Below are 23796 nucleotides of genomic sequence, written 5' to 3' on the forward strand. Positions count from 1 at the left end.
AGTGTGTTTATTTGATTGTTCTTCGTTCTTGAAGTACATCAAAAGGATGCTTGAAATACCAACACTCCAGTGAGGCTGGAATCAAAGGTATTAACACAAACATAGTTTATCACTCTGCCGGCTTTGCTAACCATGTCTGGCAGCCACAGCCCCCGAGCAGGACACCAGGCCCAGGCTATCAGGTGTTGAGCCGGGTGTAAGACCGGCAGTGGCAGCTCCTTCCCGGAGGTCAGCTCCTCCTTGGCTGAGCAGGGTTGACAGTCAGCGTGCCACTTCAGCACTGTTCCCTGTGCCCCAGGACCCTGCCCCGCGTGACGCGTGCAGGTTGTAAGGCAGAGCGCACAGTCTGTGGGTCGTGGTCTGCTTACTTTCAAATGGAGGAGGGTGGGTGGCAGCGCTTACTTTGTCTGGGAAAGAGAGGAAGGAAGCAGAGAGTTGCAGGGTTTTCCCAAAATAATTCTTCATTGGTCATCAAAGGTGCTTTGAGCCCTGGGCTTCCTGACAGTACAATAAGACCTGGAAACAGGCACTGTGGCCCAGGGTCCAGCCCCAAAGCAAAGCCTTCTGCCGCTGGGAGAAGGCTGTGCCCACAAGCAGGGCTGCCCTCTCCCACCCACCCCCCGCCTTGCTCCCCAGGGGTCTGCCCACTGCCACAGACTTCGCTTCTCTCTGTCTCCTACTAGGCCAGGGACCTGCCTTGGCTCCACCGAACCTGCCTTTTCAGGAAGTTCTTCCACCTGAGTGGTTACCAAGAGGCTCTGTGTGGTTGACGTTCGTGTTTGGAAGTCACCTGGAGGTACCTGGAGGTGGCCTGCCATGAAGGGAGTCGAGGCGGTCCGCCATCAGTCAGTGCAGAACACAGAGAATAATGACAGATGAGGACGCTTTGCCCGCCTCGCCATGGGCCTGCCACATGGCGCGCCCACCGGAGCGGGGGGCTCTCAGGGCAGCTGCGAGCTGTTCACCATGGTCAGGGCCTTTGAAGGAAGGGTGAGCTTCGAGACAGAAGCTTGTATGCTGCTGGTTTTGGTCGCTTCATGGTTGGAGCATGTTAAAGGGGAGGGGGCGGGTCCTCAAAGCTGGGGGTGGGGTCAGTGCACCCCCGTGGCCCAAGGGGAAACTGTTGGGGTAAAGGGTAAGGAACGCTACTAAGAAGGGCCCTTTCGGCGCTGGGCCTTGGTCTCCCAGGAGATATGCAGCTGGCATGAGCGATGCCCCCAGCCCTCAGAGGGGGGCTCTCCTGTCCCAGTCCCTTTAGGAAATCGTGCCCTGGCGAGCACGAGGGCAAACGGAACCAGCTGATGGCGCTGGTGGAGCCTTTCCCAGCGCCTGGGAAAGCAGGTCCCTAGGCACCACTGGCAGCCTCCAACCACTCCAGTGACCCAGGGGATTGCAATCCCAGTGTTGTGCTACTCCCTGCCCCCTCCCCCCTGTCTGTCCTGTGGGTGGGGCCTGGCACCTGGCAGGTTGGGCCCCTCCCACGCCACTGGAGGCCTCTGCCCTTGCCCCCTTCCAGCCCCGTGGGAGCCTCCCCACCTCTCTGAGACACCTTTTTTTTTTTTTTTTTTTTTTTTTGCTTTAAAGTATTCTGTGGGACTCTTTGATAACAGCACATGCCGGCATGAGAGACAGAGCTGGGAGCTGTGGGCTTTGTTCTTGCAGCCCCCGCACTTCCCAGCTGGACCACTCCCTCAAGTGCCTCATTCTTTTCTTTGGTTTCCAGTCACATGGGATGTTTTGTGACCTCCGTTCTGCCTACCACCCTCACTGTAGGGAGCCCCAAGCTGGGCACCTGGCACTCCCAGCTGCTCCTCAGTTGGACTGGCCATGGGAGGGAACACCCTAAGGTGGTGGCATTTCCCAGCCCTCACCCTCCCGTGCTGGCATCTGGGATTCTTTGGTTTGGGGTCTTTACAACATTCCTGATTCAAAAGTGAAACTCAGGGATGGAGGAGCAGGTGATGAGTGATAGAGCAGGAACCCAGGTCGGCTGCAGGGCCCGACAAGTTGCTGCACCTGAACCCTAGAGCTTCCTTAGCAACATCACACCCAGGGCTGAGTGTGGTTCCTCCCACTTTACCAAGAGGCCAGGCGAGCAGGTGCACACAGGAGGGGCAGGGGCAGGAAGAGTGAGGGCCGGTGTGGGTGGGACCCTTCACTCTGGGCCAGCCCCTGGCTGGGCCTGTTAGGTGCTGTATTTCCACACAGCAATCTCAGGGCAAATATGCTACTATCCTCTTTTTACAGATACGAAACTGAGGCTGTCTGGGTGTGGGTGACCTGCCCACGGTCACGCCAGTCCTGGTGCTGCCCAGGATGGGGCCTGCTGCCTGTTGGTCCTGGTGCCGTGGTGCCCAGGCCCTGGCCTCCTGGCCCAGGCGCTGGACTTTCCAGAAGCATGGCCACCTGACTCCGAGAATAGCCGGCTTTTTCACTCAATGATGTGTTTTCTATAAAAATAGAACTCTTATTAAAACAGTGCCGCACAGCCATCCGCTGGAATCACTAATTACTGTCCTTTAAAGTGGTAATACCCACTTCTGTGTGTTCGCCACACCTGCTGCCACCCACCCACCCTGCGGCGAGGGCCCCCAGGCAGAGCTGCCCAGGGCCAGGCATATGCAGAGGGGCCCAGGAGTACTGGAAAGGACGGGGTCCCACGGGGTACTCTGCAGCCTGGCTTGCTTGTGACACGACTTCCTTCTTCCATGCTTCAGCCAAGGTTTGCTGTGTGATCTGAGAGCAGGCACTGGGGATACCCAGACAAAAAGACTTGGTCCCCAGCCAAGAGTGGGGAAGACGGGACCGAGAGTGACAGCGGACCTCTCCGCACGGTTCCCTGTGCACCAGGCACTGGCTGGACGGCTCCCTGACCCTGAGTCCTCCCAGCATGCCTCCCGGCAGTTCCAGTGCTGACCCTGCTTCCCAGGGGCATCGCGCGCTCAGAGAGGGTTAGGCACTGGTAGGAAGCAGCAGAGCCCAGAAGTACCCCCGCATGTCTGATGGCAGCCTGTGTCCTCCCGTTGGGCAGGGAGTGAGCCAGTGGGCAGAGGTGGCTCCCTTAGGGACAAGGCCATTACCGTATTCGTGGGTTTATGGCAGGTGCTGCTTTCGGGAAGCTGAAATTAAAAATGTGGACCCATGCACCTGCTGCCCATACCGTCCGTGTCCTTCCCTGCATGCCCCACCCATCCAGGAGTGGAGCACTGGGGTGAGCAGCGTAGGGCGTGGAGGGGGCGGGACACAGTAGGGACAAGGAGCTGGAGCCCCTGGGGAAGGGGATGGATGAGAAGACGTCAGGGCCAGGAGAGCGCTTGCTTAGCCAGAGACATCAGCCGAATATAAATGTTTATAAAATGGGGTTTGTACAAACACATTCGGAAAGACCATGTGCGCCTCCTCTGAGGCGGCTCCCCCTGTTATCTTCCCTCTTCTTAACAGTGGAAGTCTTTGTCTTTGCCTTGGAGGGGAGGGGCTGCCGGTCTTAATCCTTCTGACAAATAATTATCATTCTGGAGGAAGCAGGTGCCAGCAGCCCCTAGCAGAGCCGTCGGGACAGGCCAGGCCATTTTCTAACAAGGAGCAGAGCCGATGTCTCTTGACCTCCTCCACAGGAAGAAGGCTGGCCAGAAGCAGACAGACAGACAGGCCATGGTGCTGAGCGGTGTCAGGGCTCCGCGCAGGTCAGCCGAGCCCTGTCTGTGCTCCCCAGCCCCACCCCTGGTTCCAGAGCATGCAGGTGACCGGAGAGGTAGCAGGTCCCCACGGTGGTCAGTGGGGTGGGCAGTTAGGACCGTGGCTGAGGGAGCCCAGAGCCTCTGCTGAAGGGCATAAGGTCCTACAAGGCTTCTCTGGGCACTGGAGCTTCCTGTGAGGTCCAGGGCACACCTGCCATGCAGGCTGGACAGGCTGAGCACCGTGACGGAGGGCCTCCTAGGACTGGCCTCTTCCCCGGCACTAGCAGTGGGACCGCTTTTGGGCTGGGACATTGCCACCCACCCTCCTCCCCTCCCCCAGGGAGAATGCTCACTTCCACATCTCGATGCAACACCAGTGACCTGGAGAGGGCGTCTGGCCTGAAGAGACCTCAGTGTTCATTCCACGTGGGCTTCTGGCCCTTCACAAACCAGGGAAATGCTCAAGAGAGGGTCCCAGCTGAGGCTGCCTTGCCCCGGGGCCCAGTCCCCATGGCTCTGTGCATCGCCCCCACCCCCATCCTCTTCATGTCACAAGCCCACCATAGACCCCAGGGGCGGTGGGAGGACTCCTGGCCTGGAAGCTGGCATTGCAGGGTCTGGAAGGCCTGTGTTTGAAGCAGGAGACGGTTCCTAAGCTCCAGGCAGAGCCCTGTGCTGGACAGCTGGATGCAGTGTGGGGTTTCTCGGCTGCTGCTCGTGGGTCATCCCAGGTCAGCCTCGTGGGAGTCCCGTGGGCAGGCGACTTCACTTCTGTTTTACCTGTCACATGCCCAGCTGGACGGCCACAGAGCTGGGCTCTCGGCTTGGGTTTCTGGCTCCTGGGCCAGTATCTGTTCACTCTGAGTGAGGTGACCGTGCCCAGTTTGAGGACACAGATTCTGCAGGAACGGCTCTTGTCAGAGTGCCTGCACACTGGACGGCTGCCGGAGCCCAGTGTTCCTGGCATTCCGGTCTCAGAGACTGTTCTCAGAGATCTTCAAGTACTTTTGGCCTTGCCCAGTGACCATGCCTTTCAGTGAGGTGGGCTCCAGGCAGGAGAAGCCGCACCTGTTCATGTCATGCCCAGAACATACGGTTCCTCCCCAGGCCCTGGCCATGGGGAGCAAAGCTTTACTCCTGCACGGTTTGAAACAGAAGTGGCCTGCACTTTGCCTGTGGGCCACGTGGGGCCAGCGCACGCTGCGGCCGGAGTCACCATGTGCTCAGCACCATGCTGGGCACTGGTAGCCAGGCAGATGCTATGATGGAAGGAGGCGGGGCCTGTCTTATAATGTGGTACTTGCTGTCCAGGTGGGGCTGTACCAGGGGACGAAAATGAGATAATTGGTGGACTGGCTGCAGGCTGCTTCTACAGTGTCTGACTTGGCAGTGTAGGGGTGGCAGGGGGTCGTCTTCCTTCTGAGGCTTGAGCCTGGATGGCGGTGTGTGAAGAGAGTCTGTAGTGCCACGCAATGCTGAGCCAACACTGGCCCCACACTCACAGAAGGGCAGGGGATCTCACGGGGGCTTCTTAAAGGAGGACTGGAACCCTGGGATCAAAACAGTGGCTTCTGTGAAGTCTCTGAGACTTTCATTCAAATAACACATTCAGCTCATTCTGTGTATGTGACAGCAAGGGGCACTGCTCAAAGCAGGTGGGAGCCCAGGTTGCCCACCCCACTTTGCCCCAGCCCATGCAGGAAGCACTGCACTCTGATGAGGCTCTGGCCGCAGCTACGACTCCGCTTGGTTGTGCGGGCCCAGAAGTGTTGCCCACCAGCCATGATGGCACACCAGGGCTCTGTCGGCCCTCTCCGGACATTCCGAAAAGCTGGGCAAGATGGTGTAGGGGGGCAGAGAGTGGGGCTTTAGTTGTCCGGTCAGCAGAGTTGCTCCTCCTGTGGCAAGCTGGGAAACATTCAGCAGGGAGCCTGAGGCCAGCTCGCAGGAGTGCAGGGAGTGAAGGTTGCCCCATGGGAGCACCCAGAGAAAGGGTGGACATCTGGTTAGCTGTTGGCCACACTATGGTGGGGAAAGGGGAAAGGGCAGGTCCCAGTGGGTACCTCCAAGAGTCTGTCCCAACCATGGGTCAAGGAGCTGCTACTCTTTGTGTGATCCCTGCACCAGTACCCAAGCTCATGGGAGGGTGGCAGCGATGGCAGCCAGGGCAGGAAGGCCTTGAAGGCCACAGAGTGCTTGGAGTGATGGCCTGGACCATCCCTCCAGCCGCACTCAGTGGCCGGACCAAGGATATCTCAGGAACTCATCTGGAAGCTCCCAGGACCCGGCAGTGAAGGCTCAGGCTGGCTGGTGGGTGACTGCTGGAGGCCTGGCCCTGCCCAGAAAGGATGTGGTTGGCTTGAGAAATTCCTCTCTGGGTCACTCATGCTAATGGAATGTCAGCAGGCGCGAGGACACAGCTGCCCCAGTGGAAGTGACTGTGACGCCAGCTCAGCTTTTGGCCCCTTCTGGACCCGCCCTGGTCTCCGGGATATATGGGGGGGGGGGGGGGCAGCAGTGGGAAGGGGACCTGCCTGGCAGAGAGAAGATGCTGAGGAGGCAGTGAGCCTGCTGGGAGCCAGGAATGCTGCAGGGCTGGGCTGCCCGGGCACTGTCCCAGCCCAGCCCCGGGGTGGAGTCCCCTGCCCAGAGGACTCTGCTGCCCTGGCTGCTCATGGCAGGGGAGTCCTTGCAATGCACCGGAGCTTTCTTCACACCCCCAGGCTCCACCTCTTCTCCCCCCATCCTCCTCTTCCTCAACACCAGCGCTCTGTTCTCCCTCCCACTGAGCCCGTCGGAAATAAGGCACTGGATTCTCGGGCAGTTTGTCATCTGGTGCACTCTCATGGTTGCCTGGAAGACAAAAGTTGTCCTCTGCTTCACATGCCCGAAAGCGGGGGCTCCCAGTGCTGGTGGGGCGTTGGGCCCTTGGAGAATCTGGATGGAGGGGAGGGGCGCCTGAGTGCCAAGCCCCTGTGCCGGCTGTGCGGCCCCTCAGTGGGAACCTCCGTGTCTGACTTTGGGCCCACCAGGTGCTCATTAGTGGACATCCCCAGAAGGCCTGAGTGAGATGAGAGTTCAAGTCAGGTGTGGGATGGGTGTGCACGGAGAGGCAGCTGTAGGGGCGACAGGGCAGGGGATGTCCTGTGTGCAGCAGCAGAGAAGTCTTCGTCAGGAAGAGAGCAGATGGAAAGTAGTATTTGCCCAGCACTCAGACCCCCTCTTCTGAAAGGAAGAGTTGTCCCTCCTGTGAGGGCAGGGGTGTCTGACCATGCCTGTGGCAAGCTGGGGAGCATCCAGCGGGGAGTCTGAAGCCAGCTCACAGGTGTGCAGGGAAGTGCCCCTCTGGGAGCACCCAGAGAAATCCCACCCTGCTGTTCCCCACCAGCAAGTCATGGTCGGCCGGCGAGAAACGTGGGCTGCAAAGGAAGGAGCGGAGGAAAGGGAGGCCAGGGCCCAGCTGGGCGGTCCCGAGGGTCAGAGGGGCGGCTCCCGGGGCAGGCAGAACTCAGCATCCGTGGAGTCCTGTGTGCCAGCATCAGGAGTCCACCAGAACCCCCAGTGTCAGCGGTCTTCCCTGGTGGGGAAGAATCCCCAGGGTCTCACACGAGGAGGAAAGCCGGGTGAGAGCAGGGTCCTCTGCCGGCGCACTGACCCCCCTCCCTCCCCGCAGCCTGATGTTCACCAAGGTGAAGCTGGAGCAGACGCTGAAAGGCCCAGAGGAAGCCCTGGTGACCTGCAGACAAATGCTGCGGCTGTGGCAGACCCTGTACAGCTTCTCCCAGCTGGGGTGAGTGGCTGTCGTCGTCCCTTGGGTCACCAGAGGGTGGAGGGCAGCGCTGGCAGGTGGTGGCCATGGTGCCGGGCAAGATAGGGATGGAGGGATGTTCAAATGCAAGTGTGGAGCTTCCTGCCCACAGGGCCTTGTCCTGGCATGGTACGGTTTTTAACTTCCTGGCAGGGCATAAAGACCTTGCTGATTTATGAACTTGAAGCCCAGAATGCTAAGAAGGAAGAGAAATCATCATTGAGCACCTGAGCCAGGGGCTGGGCTTGTCGCTTTCATTGCCTCCACCGCCCGGACTCATATCTCAGATGTTATCAGATTTTGTTCTCAGCCCAATGAGGAAGCTGGGGCTCAGACCTCAGATACACCTGCCGCCCGCTGTAGTCCTCGGCCTGGGCTCTGTGTTTTCTGAGCCCCAGCAGGACACCACTGTCTGGGCTAAAGCTGCAGACAGTCTTTGGTCGAAGCCAGTGGGGTGCCCAGGCTGGGCCTGTGAAGCCCAGAGGGCAGGGAGGCCCCGTGTGGGTGGGCTCACTGCCTCTTCCTGCCCCTCTTGTCCCTGCTCCGCCCCACCTCTGGGCTTGCTGGCTGTGTCATCATCTCCCTCAGGCCACTGGGGACCCCCACCCTGGTGCGTATTTGTATTTTCACAGGGGCTGTGGGAGCCCAGAAGGTTTGCAGACTTCAGCAGGGAGGTCTCTAAGGGCAAAATTTGCAAAGGAGACCCAAGGGTGTTCAGCTGGGGGAGGGGCCATGGGCAGAGTCGGCCCCGCCTTTGCAGGAGTTGGAGGCTGGAAGATTCCAGGGCAGGGCAGGGCACTGAGTGGAAGCTGCCAGAGGAGCCTGGAGGGTGAGGAACGTCTCAGGAAGGGGACAGGAAGCCACCTGGCAGCTGGGTGGTATAGACAGTGGGAAGGGCACCTGCGTGTAGATGGGGCAGCTTGAGCAGGTGGACGACCTGGTGCCCCTTCTGCCCCCAAAGCAGGCTGCCTCTCTAGATGGCTGGCTGCTCATCCAGGTGGTCCATCGCGGCAGGCTCCCCTGGCCACAGGCTTAGCTCCCGTGTCTCGCAGAGCTGCAGACTGCCAGGTGCTGTCCCAGGGGCACACACTCTATCTCTGTCCTGACAGCCTAAAGGAACTCATCACAGCAGCCAGCCCCTCAGCACTTATGGGGAACCTCCCATGGCTCCCTGGCCCAGGGCAGGGCAGGGCAGGGTTCTGCCAGGTTGGTTTTCTGGACCAGAAGCCTGGATCAGTGTGTTCTGGCTTTCTCAGGATTAGGAAGGATTCCTTTGTGAATCCAGAGCCTATAAAATCAAGTCTGGGACAGTCGAGGGTCGAGACCATAGTCCGTAGCTGAAGGTCTGGGCCACTCTCACCTCCCACTGAACTCCTGGGCATATTCCCTTCCTTTCCTCTTCCCGGGGCCAGCCCCACTGGCCTCACCTCCACCCCCTGTGAATCTTTGCTAATTGCTCAGCTTGAACTTTCTCTTCTTCTTGACTGGGCTATAAGGGTCCTCAAGGTAGGGGACATGCTGCATGTTGGCCCAGAACCGAGTGGCAAGTAGTGTGTCCCAAGATGGGCTGTTCCTGGAGCCCTCAGAGAGAAGACAGGATGCAGACACCTGTGGGTCTGCTCCAAGCCACCCCACGATGGGCATGTGCTTCTGTTGTCTCATTTCCTTCTTCCAACAACTTTGTAAGATGGATGTTGTCATGCTCGTTTTCAAGGTCAGAAAACTAAGAGGCTGGCGTTGTGACAGGTTAAGCCACAGGGGACGAGAGGAGCAGGATGAGGCAGTGCGCCCACCCACACAGGGCCTCCCAGCAGGTTAAGCCACAGCCAGTAGTGTTGGCATCCCGAACAGGCACTGGTTCGAGTCCCGGCTGCTCCACTTGCAATGCAGCTCTCTGCTAATGTGCCTGGGAAAGCAGCAGAAGATGGCCCAAGGACCTGGGCCCCTGTACCCAAGTAGGAGACCAGGAGGAAGCTCCTGGCTTCAGCTAAGCCCAAATCTGGGGAGTGAACCAGCAGATGGAAGATCTCTCTGACTCTCTTTCTCTCTCTAACTCTGCCTTTCAAATAAATAAATGAAAACTAGTAAAGACCCACTGGCTTTGCTAGGCAGAAGATGGCCCCATGATTTTCACCTCACATCCCTGGCTCTTTTGCACGTTATTCAGGAGCATCTTGGAATGGGTTGAGGGTGGGAGAGGGGAAGGAACCAGCCCTGGGCCCCCATGTTCTGGTGGCTGGCTTTCCGCTGATGCTGGGGAAGATGGCTATGAGTCCCCAGGCCCGGGTGGGACCAGTGTGAGCCCCTTTAGGAGGCAAGGCCACCCTGGCCGCCTTCTCTCCTGCCCTCTCTGCTGCTGTCCTCCTCAAGTTCCCGCAGCCGGAGGACCCCGGGCCACAGATGTCCGCAGTAGTGGAAGGTCTGGCTGGGGCCACATTTGTCTTCAGAGGTCGCACAACAGATTGCGCTACCTTCTAAGCCAGTGCCTCTTTCCTGCCCCTCCCCATCTCCCACTGTGAGAAAAGAGGACCCCCCAGTGGTATGGGAGCCTCGGGGACCTGGGGAAGTGGGGTGGGGTGGAGACAGATAGGATCTCCCTGCTCGTTTATCTGCCACACCAGGGCCCTGCTGGCTGCTCCAGACTGGGGCAGATAGGTATCCGTGCCCTCCTTCCCCTCGTGGGGGCGGAGGGTGACGGCAGCTGGGCCCTGGCAGTGCCCTGTGGAGTCCAGGCTTGCTTCAGAAGCCAGTGCACAGGCCCGGCTCTGCACCTGGCACTGTGCTAGACATGGTGAGGGCGCTGGGGAGTGACAGGAGGGAGGTCCCAGCACTCAGCCCGGGTGACATGGGAGCCCCGCTGGTCGGTTCTGCTGCCCTGGTTGTCTCAGTCTTCCCGGTGGCGCTGGCTGTGTCTCTGTTCTCGGTCTGAACTCTCACCCCACCAGCCTGTCTGGATTGAGGCTCCCTCGTTCTTTCTGCCAAAGCCCATCCCTCACCAGGCCGGGCCCTGCCTTGTCTTCCAGAGGTCTGGAAAAGGACGGCAGCTTCACCGAGGGCCTCACCATGAAGAAGCAGAGTGGCGTGCACCTGACTCTCCCTGACGCCCATGACGCAGACTCCAGTAAGAGCTGTCCCTGTGGGCACCTGCCCCAGCCTGGCCAGGCCCACCACTGCCCCCGGCCAGCCACAGCCCAGGGAGCTTGGTGCTGAAGAGCTAAGAAGCTGCCCTCAGGCACCTGGGTGTGGCTGGCTGCTGGCCAGGGACAGGTGGTGGGCAGCTGGAACCAGCAGGGAGGGTGGAGGTGAAGAGAGAGGAGGCTGGGGTGGAAAGGTAGCCAGGAGCACCGCGACCGTTCCCCCTTCGGCTCGAGCTAGAACCCAGAGTCTAGCTGCTGCCCTCAGTAGATGAGTCAGGTAGAAAGGAGTGGCTGAGCTGACTTTTCCTGGAAAAAACTCATCCCGAAACCTATGGCTCATGCAATTCGAGCGAGTTCGGGAACTTCAAACTCGCATTCTTTAAACCGAGAACCCGACGAAAGCACAACACCTTCCCCCAGAGACACCGGAAGAGCAGTCAGCACGGCAATGGACGTGTGAGTGGAGTCGTAGTCAGAGCCATTGCTCATTCTTTCCACTTCCGTGAGCGTGAGCCACAGTGCGCCCTCACGGTCAGGTGACAGCTGATTTCAGAAGCCAAACCTGGCACCTGACTTCAGGCGTGTGGGGCTGCGTGTGGAGCTGCAGGCTTCCAGGAGGCGGTGCCAGGGCCGGTGGCCCTCTCGCAGTGGAGGAGGGACAAATCGTGCACAGTTATTGGGACTCTGTGTACGCTTGTCCCAGAAACAAATCATCTGTGCTTTGCCCCAGGTCTCCTGAGTTTACTGGAGCGTTTATTGCCTCCGAGAAAAAGAGAGAGAAAGGGCTCACATTTGACCTGCGTGGGAATTGGAGTGTCAGTAGCCTCTCTGTCCTGACCAGGGCCCTCGTCATCCCACTGCTGCCAGGGCGCGAGGCGCTGCCGAGGCCCCAGCCTGCCCCCAGCTGCCGCCCGGAAGTGCTTGGCGCAGTCTCGGGTGTGCCCTTTCTAGGAGGACTCTTCAAAATGCTCCTGGAAAATGTTGTTTTCTGTCATAAAAAAAAAACCATGCATGGATCGCAGGCACGTTTGGCACCAAGTTAAACTTATCTTTTAATTCCGTTTTCCCACAAGCTGTCAGAATCCCCTTTGTTAAAAAAGCAAAAGGAGGAAAAGGAAGATCACCCATAATTTCTCCACTGGGGCCTTTCAGGTGTTTTTCCTCATTTCTTTTTATAAAATGTGATATTTTTCTGCAACTGGATTGTTTTCTGCCCAATATATAATGGGAAGGTCTTGCTAAGTCAACATCTTTATCTTTTTTTTTTTTTTTAAGATTTATTTTATTTATTTGAAAAGCAGAGTTACAAGAGGCAGAGAGAGAGAGAGAGGTCTTCCATCCACTGGTTCACTCCCCAGATGGCTGCATCGGCCAGAGCTGGGCCAATCCAAAGCCAGGAGCCAGGAGCTTCCTCCGGGTCCCCCATGCAGGTGCAGGGGCCCAAGGACTTCGGCCATCTTCTACTGCTTTCCCAGGCCATAGCAGAGAGCTGGATAGGAAGTGGAGCAGCTGGGACTCGAACCGTTGCCCATATGGGATGCCAGTACTGCAGGCAGCGGCTTTACCCGCTACACTACAGCGCCAGCGCCAACATCCTTATCTCTGCGTTGTCATTTAAACAACTGCAGAGTCTCCGTGATTATAGGCTCTGTTGTTGGATACCCTGGGGTGATTTCTCCTGTTTTCGGTACTACAGACAGCGGGAGGATGAGCCTCTTTGCTGACATTTTTGTTTTCCGTAGGGCTGGATCTGTAGTGGGTAAAGCTCCTCTCGCAGGCGTCAGTAGCCCTTCCTCGTGGGTCTGTGCGCTGTTTTCGGGTTACTCTATCTCTCCCCGTGGAGCGGTCACTGCTCCTGGGCCTGCAGCGTGGGGCACCCGGCTCTGCTGCTCAGCCCTGTCCCCTCTCACTCTGCAGACTCTCAGCGGGCCTCGTCCATCGCAGCCTCGCGGCTGGAGGAGGCCATGTCCGAGCTGACCGTGCCCGCCTCGGTCCTGAAGCAGGGCCCCTCGCAGCTGTGGACCACGCTGGAGCAGATCTGGCTGCAAGCTGGTGAGTGCCTTTGGCCCTAGGGACACCCACCTGAGGCCCCCCAGGCACTCAGAGCCCTGTCTCATCCTGGAGAAGGGGGTGTGCACAGCCGGGGGCTCCAGAGCACTCAGGGATCAGAGAGCTGGGGCTGAAGTTCCAGCTGTTCTTCCTGCTTGCCCCGGCAAGTCACCCAGTGTGTCTGGCTTCGGCTCTCCCTCTCTGCCCGATGAGGGGGGCAGTGCTTGTGTCCCTACCCGGCACAGGGTCTCTGGCAGCAAATACACACATGAGTGGATTTGGGGTCAGGAGAGCCCACACAGATGGACAGCCCGCTCAGTCTCAAAAGTCAGCTTCCAACCCTGGAGGGCTTTGAACCCTGGTGAGTTCATGGAGTAGGAAGGCCTCCGAGAGAGGGAGGTCTGGGGGTAGGGTTCATCGGAGGTGGAGGGAAGGCAGCGACTGAGGCTCCCTTCCAGTGCGGGCCCCTCTTGATAGAGCGCCATTGGCGCGGAGGCGCTGAGGGTTCCCTGGTGGGGAGGCGGCAGACCTGGGTCCTGATGCCCGCTCCCCGCTGGCCAGTCCTGATCGGAAGGGAGCAGCCGTGTGGTGCGGAGTAGGTGCTCAGCAGATGGTGCTCGGCTTCTGCGGTGTCTGTTGTGGTTGGGGTGGAGGCCAAGGCCGTGTGGTGCAGCAGGCAGCGAGCATCCTCACACTGCGCTTGGGAATGCCAAGGAGTGATTCGTCGGGAAGAGAATTTGATGGTTTAACCCGATGGCCGTGAAAAGAGAGACCCACAGCCCGAGATGACACGTGCCCAAATGTAATAAAACAGCAGCAGAGCAATAAAGAGAGGACGTGAGAGTAACTGAAATCCTGAAAATACTCCCGGGGCCAGCACGCCCCTGTGACACCCCTCCTCCCTCCTCTCTGCCCCTCCCCCCCACAGGTGGTGCTGCAGCCCCCAAGGGGTGGTAAGAAACCAGAAGTGGGGGATCAGCCCCTGGGCTGTGGGGATTTGAGAGCCAACGTTCAAACGCACTTGGTAGCTGAGAGTCTAGGGTTTCCCGCCTCACATGTTTCATGCGTGGATGCGTTTGTATGCAGCGTGTCCCCTCTCTCCCCACTGGAGTTTCTGAATCTAGAAAACAAAATGGACCAGCATTCACAGGGAGGCTAGACATGGGAGCATTTGAGTTCTGCCAGTATTGCCCTACTTGGCACATGAGGGCCCCTTAGGGGCTAGGATGTGGGGGCTGTGCCCCATTGCTTGTTGGGTCTTAAGTGGGAAGAAGAGTGGTACACAATCTAGAAGAGTAATGAACATATCCTCTCTTAGGCCAAGATTCTCATCTTCTTTATTCCTTTTTAAAGATTTGTTCATTTGTTTGAAAGTCGGAGTTACAGGATTACAGGAGAGAGATCAATCCACCTGCAGCTGCACTCCCCAGGTGGCCTCAAGAGCCAGAGCTGAGCCAGTCCAAACCCAGGAGACAGGAGTTTCCTCCAGATCTCCCACAAGGGTGCAGGCTCCCAAGGACTTGGGCCATCTTCCCTTGCTTTTCTGAGGCCATAGCAGAGAGCTGGATTGGAAGCAGAACAGCCAGGACTTGAAGAACCAGCACCCATATGGGATGCCGGCATCGCAGGCAGTGGCTTTATCCACTATGCCACAATACCAGCTCCTGATTCCCATCCTCTTCTAAGATGGAAGCCATAGTGAGTCCCCAGGGCAGGGTGGAGCCCCAGAACCACAGGTGCCTCGGGGAAAGCTGCACCCACACTGGGGTGCCCCCAACTTCAAGAAATGCCTGAGTAGCTGCGATCACATTCCAGAGTTGTGGACTGCCTGCCTGGGATGACCGCTGTGCTGTCCCCGTTCTTGTCCACTTGGCCCAGAATGGCTCCCTGCCATGTTCACATTCCGAGTCATGGGACAAATGAGGACAAGAGGAAGACGGACACCTTCTCCCTACAAGGACATATCCTGGAGTTCGCACTCATGACCAGAACTTTGTTATCTAACCACCCATAATACAAACTACTCGCATATTTCATCACTCTGGGTGTCCGTCTGCACCATTAAACCCCAGGGGAGAGCCAGTCCTCTATCAGAGTGCCTGGACTTGATTCATAGCTCTAGCTCCTAAGTCCAGCTTCTTGCCAGTACGGACCCTAGACGTCAGTGGTGATGGCTCAAGCATTTGAAACCCTGCTTTCCACGTGGGAGATGTGGATTGAGCTCCTGGCTCCTGACTCCCGGCTCTGGCTCTAGCCCAGTCCCAGAACTTGCAGGCATCTGGGGAATGAACCTGGGAATGGGAGTCCCTCTGCCTCTCAAAGAAATAGATTTTTTTTTTAATTAACTAACAAAACCACCCTCCCAGAGGGTTTCCAGTTGTGAGAAATGTGAGGTGAGAGCGTCGCTGCTTGGGGAGTGGTTCTGTGTGGGACTGGGACACCAGGCCCCATAGATGCTCTGGAATCCTGAGTGCCAACAGGTGCTTTCCAGAGAGCAGGAGCCAGCCCCTGCTCGCTGCCATGCCTGTCCCTGGGAAGTGGCAGTGTGCCAGAGACAGGGAGCTGGATAGGGAGGTCCAGGGAGAGCTGGCCTAAGCCTCCCTCCTCACTGCCTGGTCCACACTGTCTGGGCACGGGTACCCTGCAGATAGAAACCCCTCCAGCTGTCTGTCTGGCAGACTAGGCAGCCGTGGCTAAGCTTCCGGGCTGCAGTGAAAGCCCGTGTTTATGTATTATAACGTCATGGTCCGGAGGAGCTGCTTCCTGCCCCAGGCCCTGCCCGCTCGTCTTTCCTCTGCTTCCTTGCCCTGTCTTCCTTTGCTCTACCTCTTCCTGGTCCCCACCCATCTCATTGCCTCCTGAGCTGGCGAGGAGGTTGCTCTCAAGGCAGGAAGTCATCCGTGGGTCCCGTAGCCCACGACTCCCTGGCTGTCTGGGTGCACCTGTGTTCCCTGAGAGGTTCACCTGCTCCTTCACTCTGCGAGTCTGGGTGTCTCGAGGGTCTGCTGCATAGCAGGATGCTGACTTCCTGATTTCCTTGGGGGTCACCACACGACCTCCACTTCATGGGGCAGGCTAGGCCAGCTCATGTGAGTTCCACTTAGGGCCTAGGCTCTCTGCTGTCCTCAGGGGAGACGGTCTCTGTCGGAAGCACACCCCACCAGGGGAGGCCCCTGCTCCTCAGCACAGGACCCTCCCTGCAGAGTGGAATGGAAATGGCTGTGGAGAAGGAGCTATGCCCTGCCAGGCCGGGGAGCCCGGTCACTGGCAGGGACGGCAGGAAGGCTGGAACCGTCAGCCCTGGGTGCGGGGTCACGCCAGGAAGCCTCAGAGGAAAAGAAGGAAAGGGAGTCTTGCAGCACTCCAGGGAACAGATGTTTTCCATGTGCAGCCTGCAGAGAGACGCTAAGAGGGGAGGGGCAGAGAGACGGTGGGAAGAAAAGGAGACCAGCGAGGAGGTTGAGAGGTGACCAGGGAGGGAGGTGAGGCCGGAGGGGCCATCAGAAGGGAGGAAGGCAGGTCGTCGCCTGGGGGACTGCGGAGGGCTCCCGTGACACCAAGCACAGCAAGGCCCTGTTTGCCAGGACCATGGAAATCCCAGGGAAGTCATCACAGCGAGTGTCCCTCCAGCCCTAGCCAGTGCGGCCAGGATGGGTGTGCCACTGCTGGAGCCCGGCCGTCCGGCCAGGCCAGGAGGGAGAAGGTCAAGGCAGCAGTGGGCGCGGTGCCACGGGGTTCCTGCTGCGGTCCGGCGGCCAGCTGGCTGCAGAACACCATGTTTGGTAAAACAGTGAGCAGGAGCCGGGGGCACCTGCCCAGGAACACTGAGGTTCCGAAAGGGGGTGCGTTGCTGCCCTGGACCCGTGGGCCTGGCTGCAGGTCAGGGGCCTGGGTCCCCCGGCCGTGGTGCCTGAGGCAGCGCGAAGCCCTGGGGAGACCTGGCTCCTCTGGCTCTGTGCTGTGCCGCCCGGTTCCCTGCCCGCCTGGTGATGCAGCCCGTCGGCACTGAGCGACCCTGTCCTCTGGGCTGCGGCCAGCAGGCAAGGGGCCCTGAGGCAGGAGAGACTGTGCTGGAGTGGGGCCTCTCTAATTGACATGTGTTGATGTGAAGGCCCTGGGAGTAGTCCCCAAGGGGGGCCCGGGCACAGCCTCCTGCAGGCTCGGGAGACAGCGCAGCAAGCTGTAAACAGCTTAATGAGCCGGGCCAGGGCCAAGCAGGCTGGGCCTGGGTTGGGACTGCTGGGGCGAGCTCTAAAGAACCTGACCCTTGTGCAGGAAGCAGCTTCCTCACCCACTGCCATGCACACGCCCACACTTCCTTCTGCCTCTGCCCTGTCCTCTTTAGCTGCGGTGGAGCCCAGCCCTCCGGGTTAGCACGGCCTCCCTGCTCCTCTGCCGGCCCAGATGGCCCTGCAGCCTTCGGGTCCCAGCTCAAATGCTGCTGCCCCCAGGAAGACTTCCCTGACCACACCCGCAGCACTGATCCGACCCGCTCCGAGTGCCATAACACTCAGAACTGACGCTTGTTGCTCCTGTGCCCTGGGCCTCCCACGGGGCTTAGTGGCTCAGCGGTCCCCACCCTAGCTCCGTCTCCACTCTCTCCTTCTCATGGGAGGACGTGGCACGCAGTGAGAGCAGAATGCTTGCATGTGAGACACTTGGTTGTGAAGGCGGCCTGCTCAGCACCTCCAGCAGAGCAGAACAGGAGAGCTGAGGCCAAGATGGCCAAGTCCCTGGCCACTGCCCACCCCTCCCCGCCAGGCCCTGAGTTTGTATCCTTCTCCATGCTCTCTGCCTTGAGCAGCTCCATGTCATCCTGCCTCAAGGGACAAGAGCCTGCATTGCGCGCGCGCTCTCGTTCTCTCTCTCTCTCTTTCTCTCTCTCTCATCACAGGAGCCTGGTTTCTCTCGGTTTAACAAATTCTCTGACACTCCCAGGTTCTCGGCTTCAGTGGAGAGAAGCACGCTTGCTCCAGAAGCCCTCGGTAGCATCTTGGGTGTGGCGAGCTGCTTGGGTTGCACAACGAACCTCAGGCAGTGTTGGCGCTAAGGGCCCCACGTGCTGCGCGCAGCAGCCAAGGGCTTCCTGAGGTCTGCATCCTGCCGGACATCCTATCAGGACAGGAAGAGGGAGTGCCTGGGCCTGCTTGTTCACCCTCTTTCTGGGAGTTCGCACTGGTGATGTGTGTTACCCACCCCGTGCCAGACGTACTGTGAACCAGCATAACCTCAGCTCTCAGCCTGTGCTAGGAAAAGCTCTTGGCACCGCCACCAGCAGACTCTGCCGGCCTCCTGCACGCCCATCTGGGTTGCCGTCCTTCTGTGGCCTCCACATGGGCACCAGCACTGGTGGCGAGCTGCTGAGGACGGGGAGCCAAGCGGCTGCCAGGCCAGCTGAGAGCCATTCTAAAACTGCCTGCTGGGGGCGTGTGCCTGGGCAGCGTGGGATGGAAATGTGCATTTGTGTGGGCTGGCCCAGGATTGAGGACACTACCCACCCCCACCCCCGCCCCGAGGGGGCTTCTGAGGCAGATCTGGTCCTGTGTGTGTGTGCCGGTTGTGCAGGCAGCCCAGGGGCTGCTGGGTTCCAGCCCTGGCTTTGCCCTTTCTCCCAGGGGAGTGGGGTGAGCTCATCCTTCATCAGCCTGGCTTTTTAGAGTAGGGACCCTGATAGTACCCTTACCCACCCTCCGCCAGCCCAGGGAAGGTTAATGAGACAAAGGATTTCGCAACTAGCTCTCCATGAATGCAGGTGGTGACTTCTGTAGCTTGGGTGGAGCCCCGCTCTGCCCCTTAGCAGGTGCTCCCAGAGCCTCCATCCCCTCCTCGCCCACCCCCAGCCTTGGCTGCAGCCTGCCCTATCTCGCCCTGACCTCAGTCAGCCTCCCACCCCCACCCAACCCCTAGAGGCCTCCGGAGCCTCCGTCCCTTCTCCCAGGACATGCAGCAGCAGCCAGGGTCACCTGGGCCAGCTCCCAGCTCTAGGGGACGCCATTTGTGTCTCCAGTGCCGGGCCTCAAAGTCGGACAGCCTGAGGCAAACCCTGGCTCCGATGGCTGACTCCTGTAGCCGTGGGCAGGTGCCGTCTTTCCTGCTGTCTGGGCTGTGTGAGCGTCCCCTGAGACTGTGTGGGGAGCGCTTCACATGGTGCCTGACACGGAGACAGTGCCTTCCCGTCCCTGGTTTGACCCTGCTTCCCACAGTGAGCTTGCCCTGTGCTGGGAGCCAGGGGGGCCGTGGCCCTCACCGCAGACCGGTTCCCCACCACTCACACCTCCCACGCACCTTCTGGTTTCACAGCTGAGCTGTTCATGGAGCAAAAACACCTCAAGGAAGCCGGTTTCTGCATCCAGGAGGCGGCGGGCCTCTTCCCCACCTCTCACTCGGTGCTCTACATGCGGGGCCGGCTGGCCGAGGCGAAGGGCAGCTTGGAGGAGGCCAAGCAGCTGTACCAGGAGGCGCTCACGGTGAACCCCGACGGAGTGCACATCATGCACAGCCTGGTGAGTCCGCCTGCCGAGGCCCCAGGCCCTGGCCCCGCCTGGCCCTCCTTGCCTCGGCCCCACTGCCTGCCAGGGCCTTGCTGCTGTGGCTGTGGCTGTAGCTGTGTCTGGGTTGGTGGCCCCCTCCAGCTTGACCGTGAGTGATGGCTCACTCACTTTTGCTGTCTCTTGCTCTGTCTCCCCGCCGCAGACCCTGACAGTTCCCCTTCAGGCTGCTTTGTGGCTTTTGTGACGTTTTTGCCCCAGAGGACTCTTATTGTTGCTCATCTGATCCTCGTCTGGGCTCTCGGCAGGTTCCCCCCTCCTCTCTGATGGTTGGGATGCCTCCCTCTCCTTGGTGGGATTTTGGGGTGTTCCAGGGCAGTCTGTGATGCCGGGCCTGGTGCAAACACATGGCAAATGGTTGCTGGCATGGTAAGAAGGCCCAGCAGCCCCGGTCCGGGGACATGGGCTCTGGACTCAGGTGCCCAGTGCACAGCAGCCTCGCTGGAGGACGATTCAGAGGCTGGGGATCAGGAGGCCGGGGCCCTTGTCCTGGCCTTGCCACTCTGACGCTCGGTGACCCTGAGCAAGTCAGTCACCGTCTCGGGACTTTGGTGTTACCTAATCTGTCCGGTGGGGATCCTCTGGTCCAAGGAAAACCTAACTGAGTCCTGCCGTGATGGGTGGTGTAGGAGATCCTTGCAACAGCCATTTCCCCCTGCCTTCCGTGGCCGCATCCAGAGAGCAGGCATCACGATAACACTCAGAGGCGGGGCTGAGAGGGTCCAAGCCTGTATGAGCACAGGTGATGTTCAAGGCTAACAGGAGCCCACAGTTAGCAACCACCTTCCCTACCTGGGAGCCGGTTCTGCCCTGGCTGTCCCAGGTCTCCAGAGCCATTTAGAATGGCGAGAGGGCATCCTTGACGCCTGCCAGGTGGAACACACTGAAGCTTCAGGAGAAGGGCTCCGGGGGGCCGAAGGGCCGTCCTTGCCAAGCAGGGTCTGATCTGCCCGCAGGGTGAAGCCAGTGTCAGGGAGAATGTTACAGGTCATAGTGCTCGGTGATCACCTGGCGGAGGTGTCGCCAAGAGAGCGGACACTGCACACCGGGGCGGGGCCAGGCTGGGTCATCTCTGTAAGACACGAGTCTTGGAAAACGACATGGGACAAAGATCCCATCACCCCCTGGCCCCTGTTCCCTTCCGGTGGCTGCACGTCGCCTGCCGGGCGGCTCAGCAAATGTTTGTTTTCTGCAAAGCACCACTCCTTCCCCTTGCAATTCAGCTGTGAGCGTCTCTGATGAATGCCTCGCCAGAGGTCACGTCCAGAAACTTGATTAGGGAGGTGGGAGGGAGGATGTGGGCCGTCCTCAGGCCCGTGGCCAAGGCAGAGATGTCCTCCTTCCCTTGCCTTCGTGGATCAGCGCCTGCAGCCAGGCCCTAAAGCGTGGCGACATCAGCACCAAGGAGGACTTTGCAGGAACGGTGTCCCACCTTTCATTTATGCTTATGATTGTTTGTAGACAGTTTCCTGAAATCAAAGCCGTTTCCAAGGGTGGGTTTCCATGGTAACCGCCTGGCTGTCCAGAGTGGCTCCCTGCAGCTGTTTCTGAAATGGTCCTTTTCTGTTTCCCGGGTGCCTTGCTGATTTGGTGACGCTGGGGCACGCCGGAGCCAGGCCTGCCCACCTGTGAAGTTACAGGCAAGCAGAGGGGCCGTCGGCTCCTGCGTGGGCAGCTCCCCTCTCCACACGCTCTGTTCCTGCCAGCTGCCCACACACATGCAAAAAGAATAGGAAATTGCAAGCCTGGGGGAGATTCACCAAGCGCTCTTTCCCTAAGGCCGTGTGGATGCTTGGGCATGTTCCTCTGAGCTGTTCCCTGTTTGCCTGTCTTCCCTGTGCTGGCCTGGGACTGGGGGCATCCGGGATCTGCCTCTGGCTCTGGCTCGGACTCTCTTGGGTGACTTGGAAAGGACACCTGCAGCTTCCATACCCCTGCTGTCCCCTTCTGTAATTGGCAATTGCCCTCCTGTCCCTAGGTCCCAGTGTTACTCTAATCAGAGGCGGGGCTGCCAGGCCAACCTCTCCTGGCCCACGCTGCTGGGAGCATGAGGGTCTGGCCCAGGTATCCCTATGCTGCTGGAGTGGCCTCGATGCCAGCAGGGTGCCGAGCTGGCAGAGGGCAGGGCCAGGACCTCAGTGCAATCTCTGAGGTTACTTCAGGGGTGGCTTTTCAGATTCCAGCAGGACACCTGGCTCTGGAGGAGGTGGCCTGCAGGTTGGAGCCAACCTGGACTCCAGCTCACTTTGCCTGTATTCACTGTTTAACCTTGGTCAAGTTCCTTAGCCTGCCTGAGCCTCAGGATTCGCATCTGTAGAATGGGGCCCACTGTGCCAAGCACCTAGGGTTACGGTTAAATAATTTAATGTCAGCAGTCCTGCAGTTAGCGTTGTTTTCGCCTTCGTCACTTGGAGGAGTAGCTCCTCCCAGGCCGTGTTTGCATGGTCTTGGTCTGCAGAGGGAAGTGGAAGCCCTGAGCCATGCTCCAGACTCATTGCAGCGAAGCCTCTGGGTCCTCATGAGTCCACCTGGGAAACCTGGCCAAGGCGCGGATGTGCAGGCCCTGGACCCCGACTGCCTGAGGGGCAGGGCGAGAGTGTAGCTCGCGCAGGGCCAGACTGAGCCCGGCTGGCAGGGAGGGCAGCAGCTTGTTAGGGTCCTGCAGTCTGTGTGTCAGGCCGTGGTGGCGGGCTCCTGGGGAGGTGCTGTTCGGCCCGCACCCCGGCCTGTGCCATGCCAGGCTGCTCAGCGTCTGTACCCCAGCTCTACAGGGCATAGGTGTCCCAAGCAGCCAAGAAGTGGATCCCAGTGCCCGGCATTGTGAAGGGCCCAGTGCTGCTGGGCGGGGCCGGCAGGTGCACAGCACAGCAGGGGATGCTTTGCCGCTCTGAGCTGCTCCCTCCTCATTCACTTCCTGAGCTGGTGGTTCAGAGGGGTCCAGACAGCCTGAGGAATGGGAGGACCTCGAAGTCTTGCCCTTGGCTCTACATGTATGTTAGAGACGGAGACAGGCACCGGGCAGGCCAGCGAGAGGGCTGATGCTTCTGCTTGGCAGAGTTCAGTCCGAACGCCTTGGCCCCTCGGCCCCCCGGGAGGTGATTTTCCTCTGAGTGCTGTCTCCGGTGCCCCTGGCCTGTACTGCCCCAGGGGGAAGGGGGGAGGCTGTGACCTGTGTGTGTCACAGGCTCCCTCCTGGGGCAGGTGAGGCTCCGCCCTGCTGGGAAACCTTAGGCTGGGCGTGGCTCCTGAAGTCCATGGACACCCGAGGAGAGGCGGGGAAGACAGCTTGCCCCGGATTCAGATCCGAATGAGAGCTGAGTGCTGGCAGCATAACAGCTCCAGAATCGGTTTTGTCCAAAGAGGCATTGCACAGCAGGATTTAACCCACAGGTCCAGCGCTGCCCCTACCACCAGCGCCCCCAAACCAAGCAGGCCGTCACCACCCCTCTTAGGCTGGGCTCCTTTCCCATGCCCCAACACTGGGGTTCGCCTCTAGCACCTGGAGTCCAAGGGCTCAGCTGCAGCCTCCTCTAATGAGCCCCGAAAGGGGACAGAAGAAGGGCCCAGACCCCTCCCTGGAGGTGGGGCGAGTTGAGGAATCCACTTCCTGGCAGGTCTCTGAGCTCTGGAGTCCCCCAGGATGTGGCCTGTCATGGTCAAGCCAATCTTGACCAGGCCTGGCCCCGCCCCACTGAAGGCAGGCGCCCTCCTCCCACTGGGGTCCTGGGACATCACCTGTGGAGGACCCAGGAAGAGGAATCGCCTCCCTGGAGCCCTGGGAGGAGCCTGTGGGCAAGACGCCGGGTGGGGTCTGTAGGGAGGTGTGCCCCTTCTCCCTGGAGGAAGTAGGACTAGCACAGACGGATGTGCTAGGAGGGGCAGGGTTTCCACCCGGTCAGACAGGTTGACACACCTGAGGGCTGGGAGGGTGTGTCCTCCGCCTCCCCTTGCCGTGGAGGAGGCCCCTCCCTGCAGCCCCAGTGTCCCCAGACTGTGGGCTCCAGGGAACAGGAGGCTCCAGTGGCCGCCAGCTGATTCCCAGCTTCCCAGCTAGAAAGTCTGTCACAGAATCCCAGGAATGTGCCTTGAGCTCAGAACGAAAATTCCCAAAATAACTTCTATAAATACTTGAGGGCAGGCGGGGCGGGGGGGGGGGGGGCGCTCAGCCTAGACCGCAGCTGGCCCAGCCTAGCACTCGGGCAGCCTCCCGGGATGGGCCTCCCCCCAGGGAAAGGGACACCCACCCCCACCTCCCTGCCGGCCCTCTGCCCCCTGGGTCAGGAGCCTAATGCATAGGGAGGCCTGGCAGCAGGACTGCTCAGCCCAGACTGCAGCCCCCAGCCCCACCCCACACCTGTACAGAGAACCTGCCCTCAGTCACCACCCAGGGTGAGCCCAGGACCCAGCAGGCCCTGGGTCTCTGGGGTGCCCGCCTTCGTGGCCCTAAGAGGCAGGGTTTTGCTGCTAAGCTCCCTGGGGCACACCCCTGGCCTGCTGTCCCCGGTCACTAAGCACCCTAAGTGCCTGTGTGTCCCTGGCTCTGCATCCAGGACCCTCCTGTGGTGAATAGCAATCCA

The 23796-nt window shown here is 59.7% G+C and overlaps 1 protein-coding gene across 3 annotated transcripts in view; it reads left to right on the top strand.

The window, feature by feature from the left end:
* The window catches only part of TTC7A (tetratricopeptide repeat domain 7A), a 132173-nt gene that overhangs the window by 103156 nt on the left and 5221 nt on the right, over window positions 1-23796 (top strand). For all 3 annotated transcript variants that reach the window (XM_062209395.1, XM_062209396.1, XM_062209394.1), the window contains 4 exons: window positions 7351-7467; window positions 10509-10606; window positions 12540-12674; window positions 18972-19174. In XM_062209395.1, the coding sequence (XP_062065379.1) occupies window positions 7351-7467; window positions 10509-10606; window positions 12540-12674; window positions 18972-19174 (553 nt within the window). The remainder of the gene's footprint in view (window positions 1-7350; window positions 7468-10508; window positions 10607-12539; window positions 12675-18971; window positions 19175-23796) is intronic.

The sequence above is a fragment of the Lepus europaeus genome, chromosome 13 (assembly GCF_033115175.1).
Source record: "Lepus europaeus isolate LE1 chromosome 13, mLepTim1.pri, whole genome shotgun sequence".
NCBI classification, from domain to species: Eukaryota; Metazoa; Chordata; class Mammalia; order Lagomorpha; family Leporidae; genus Lepus; species Lepus europaeus.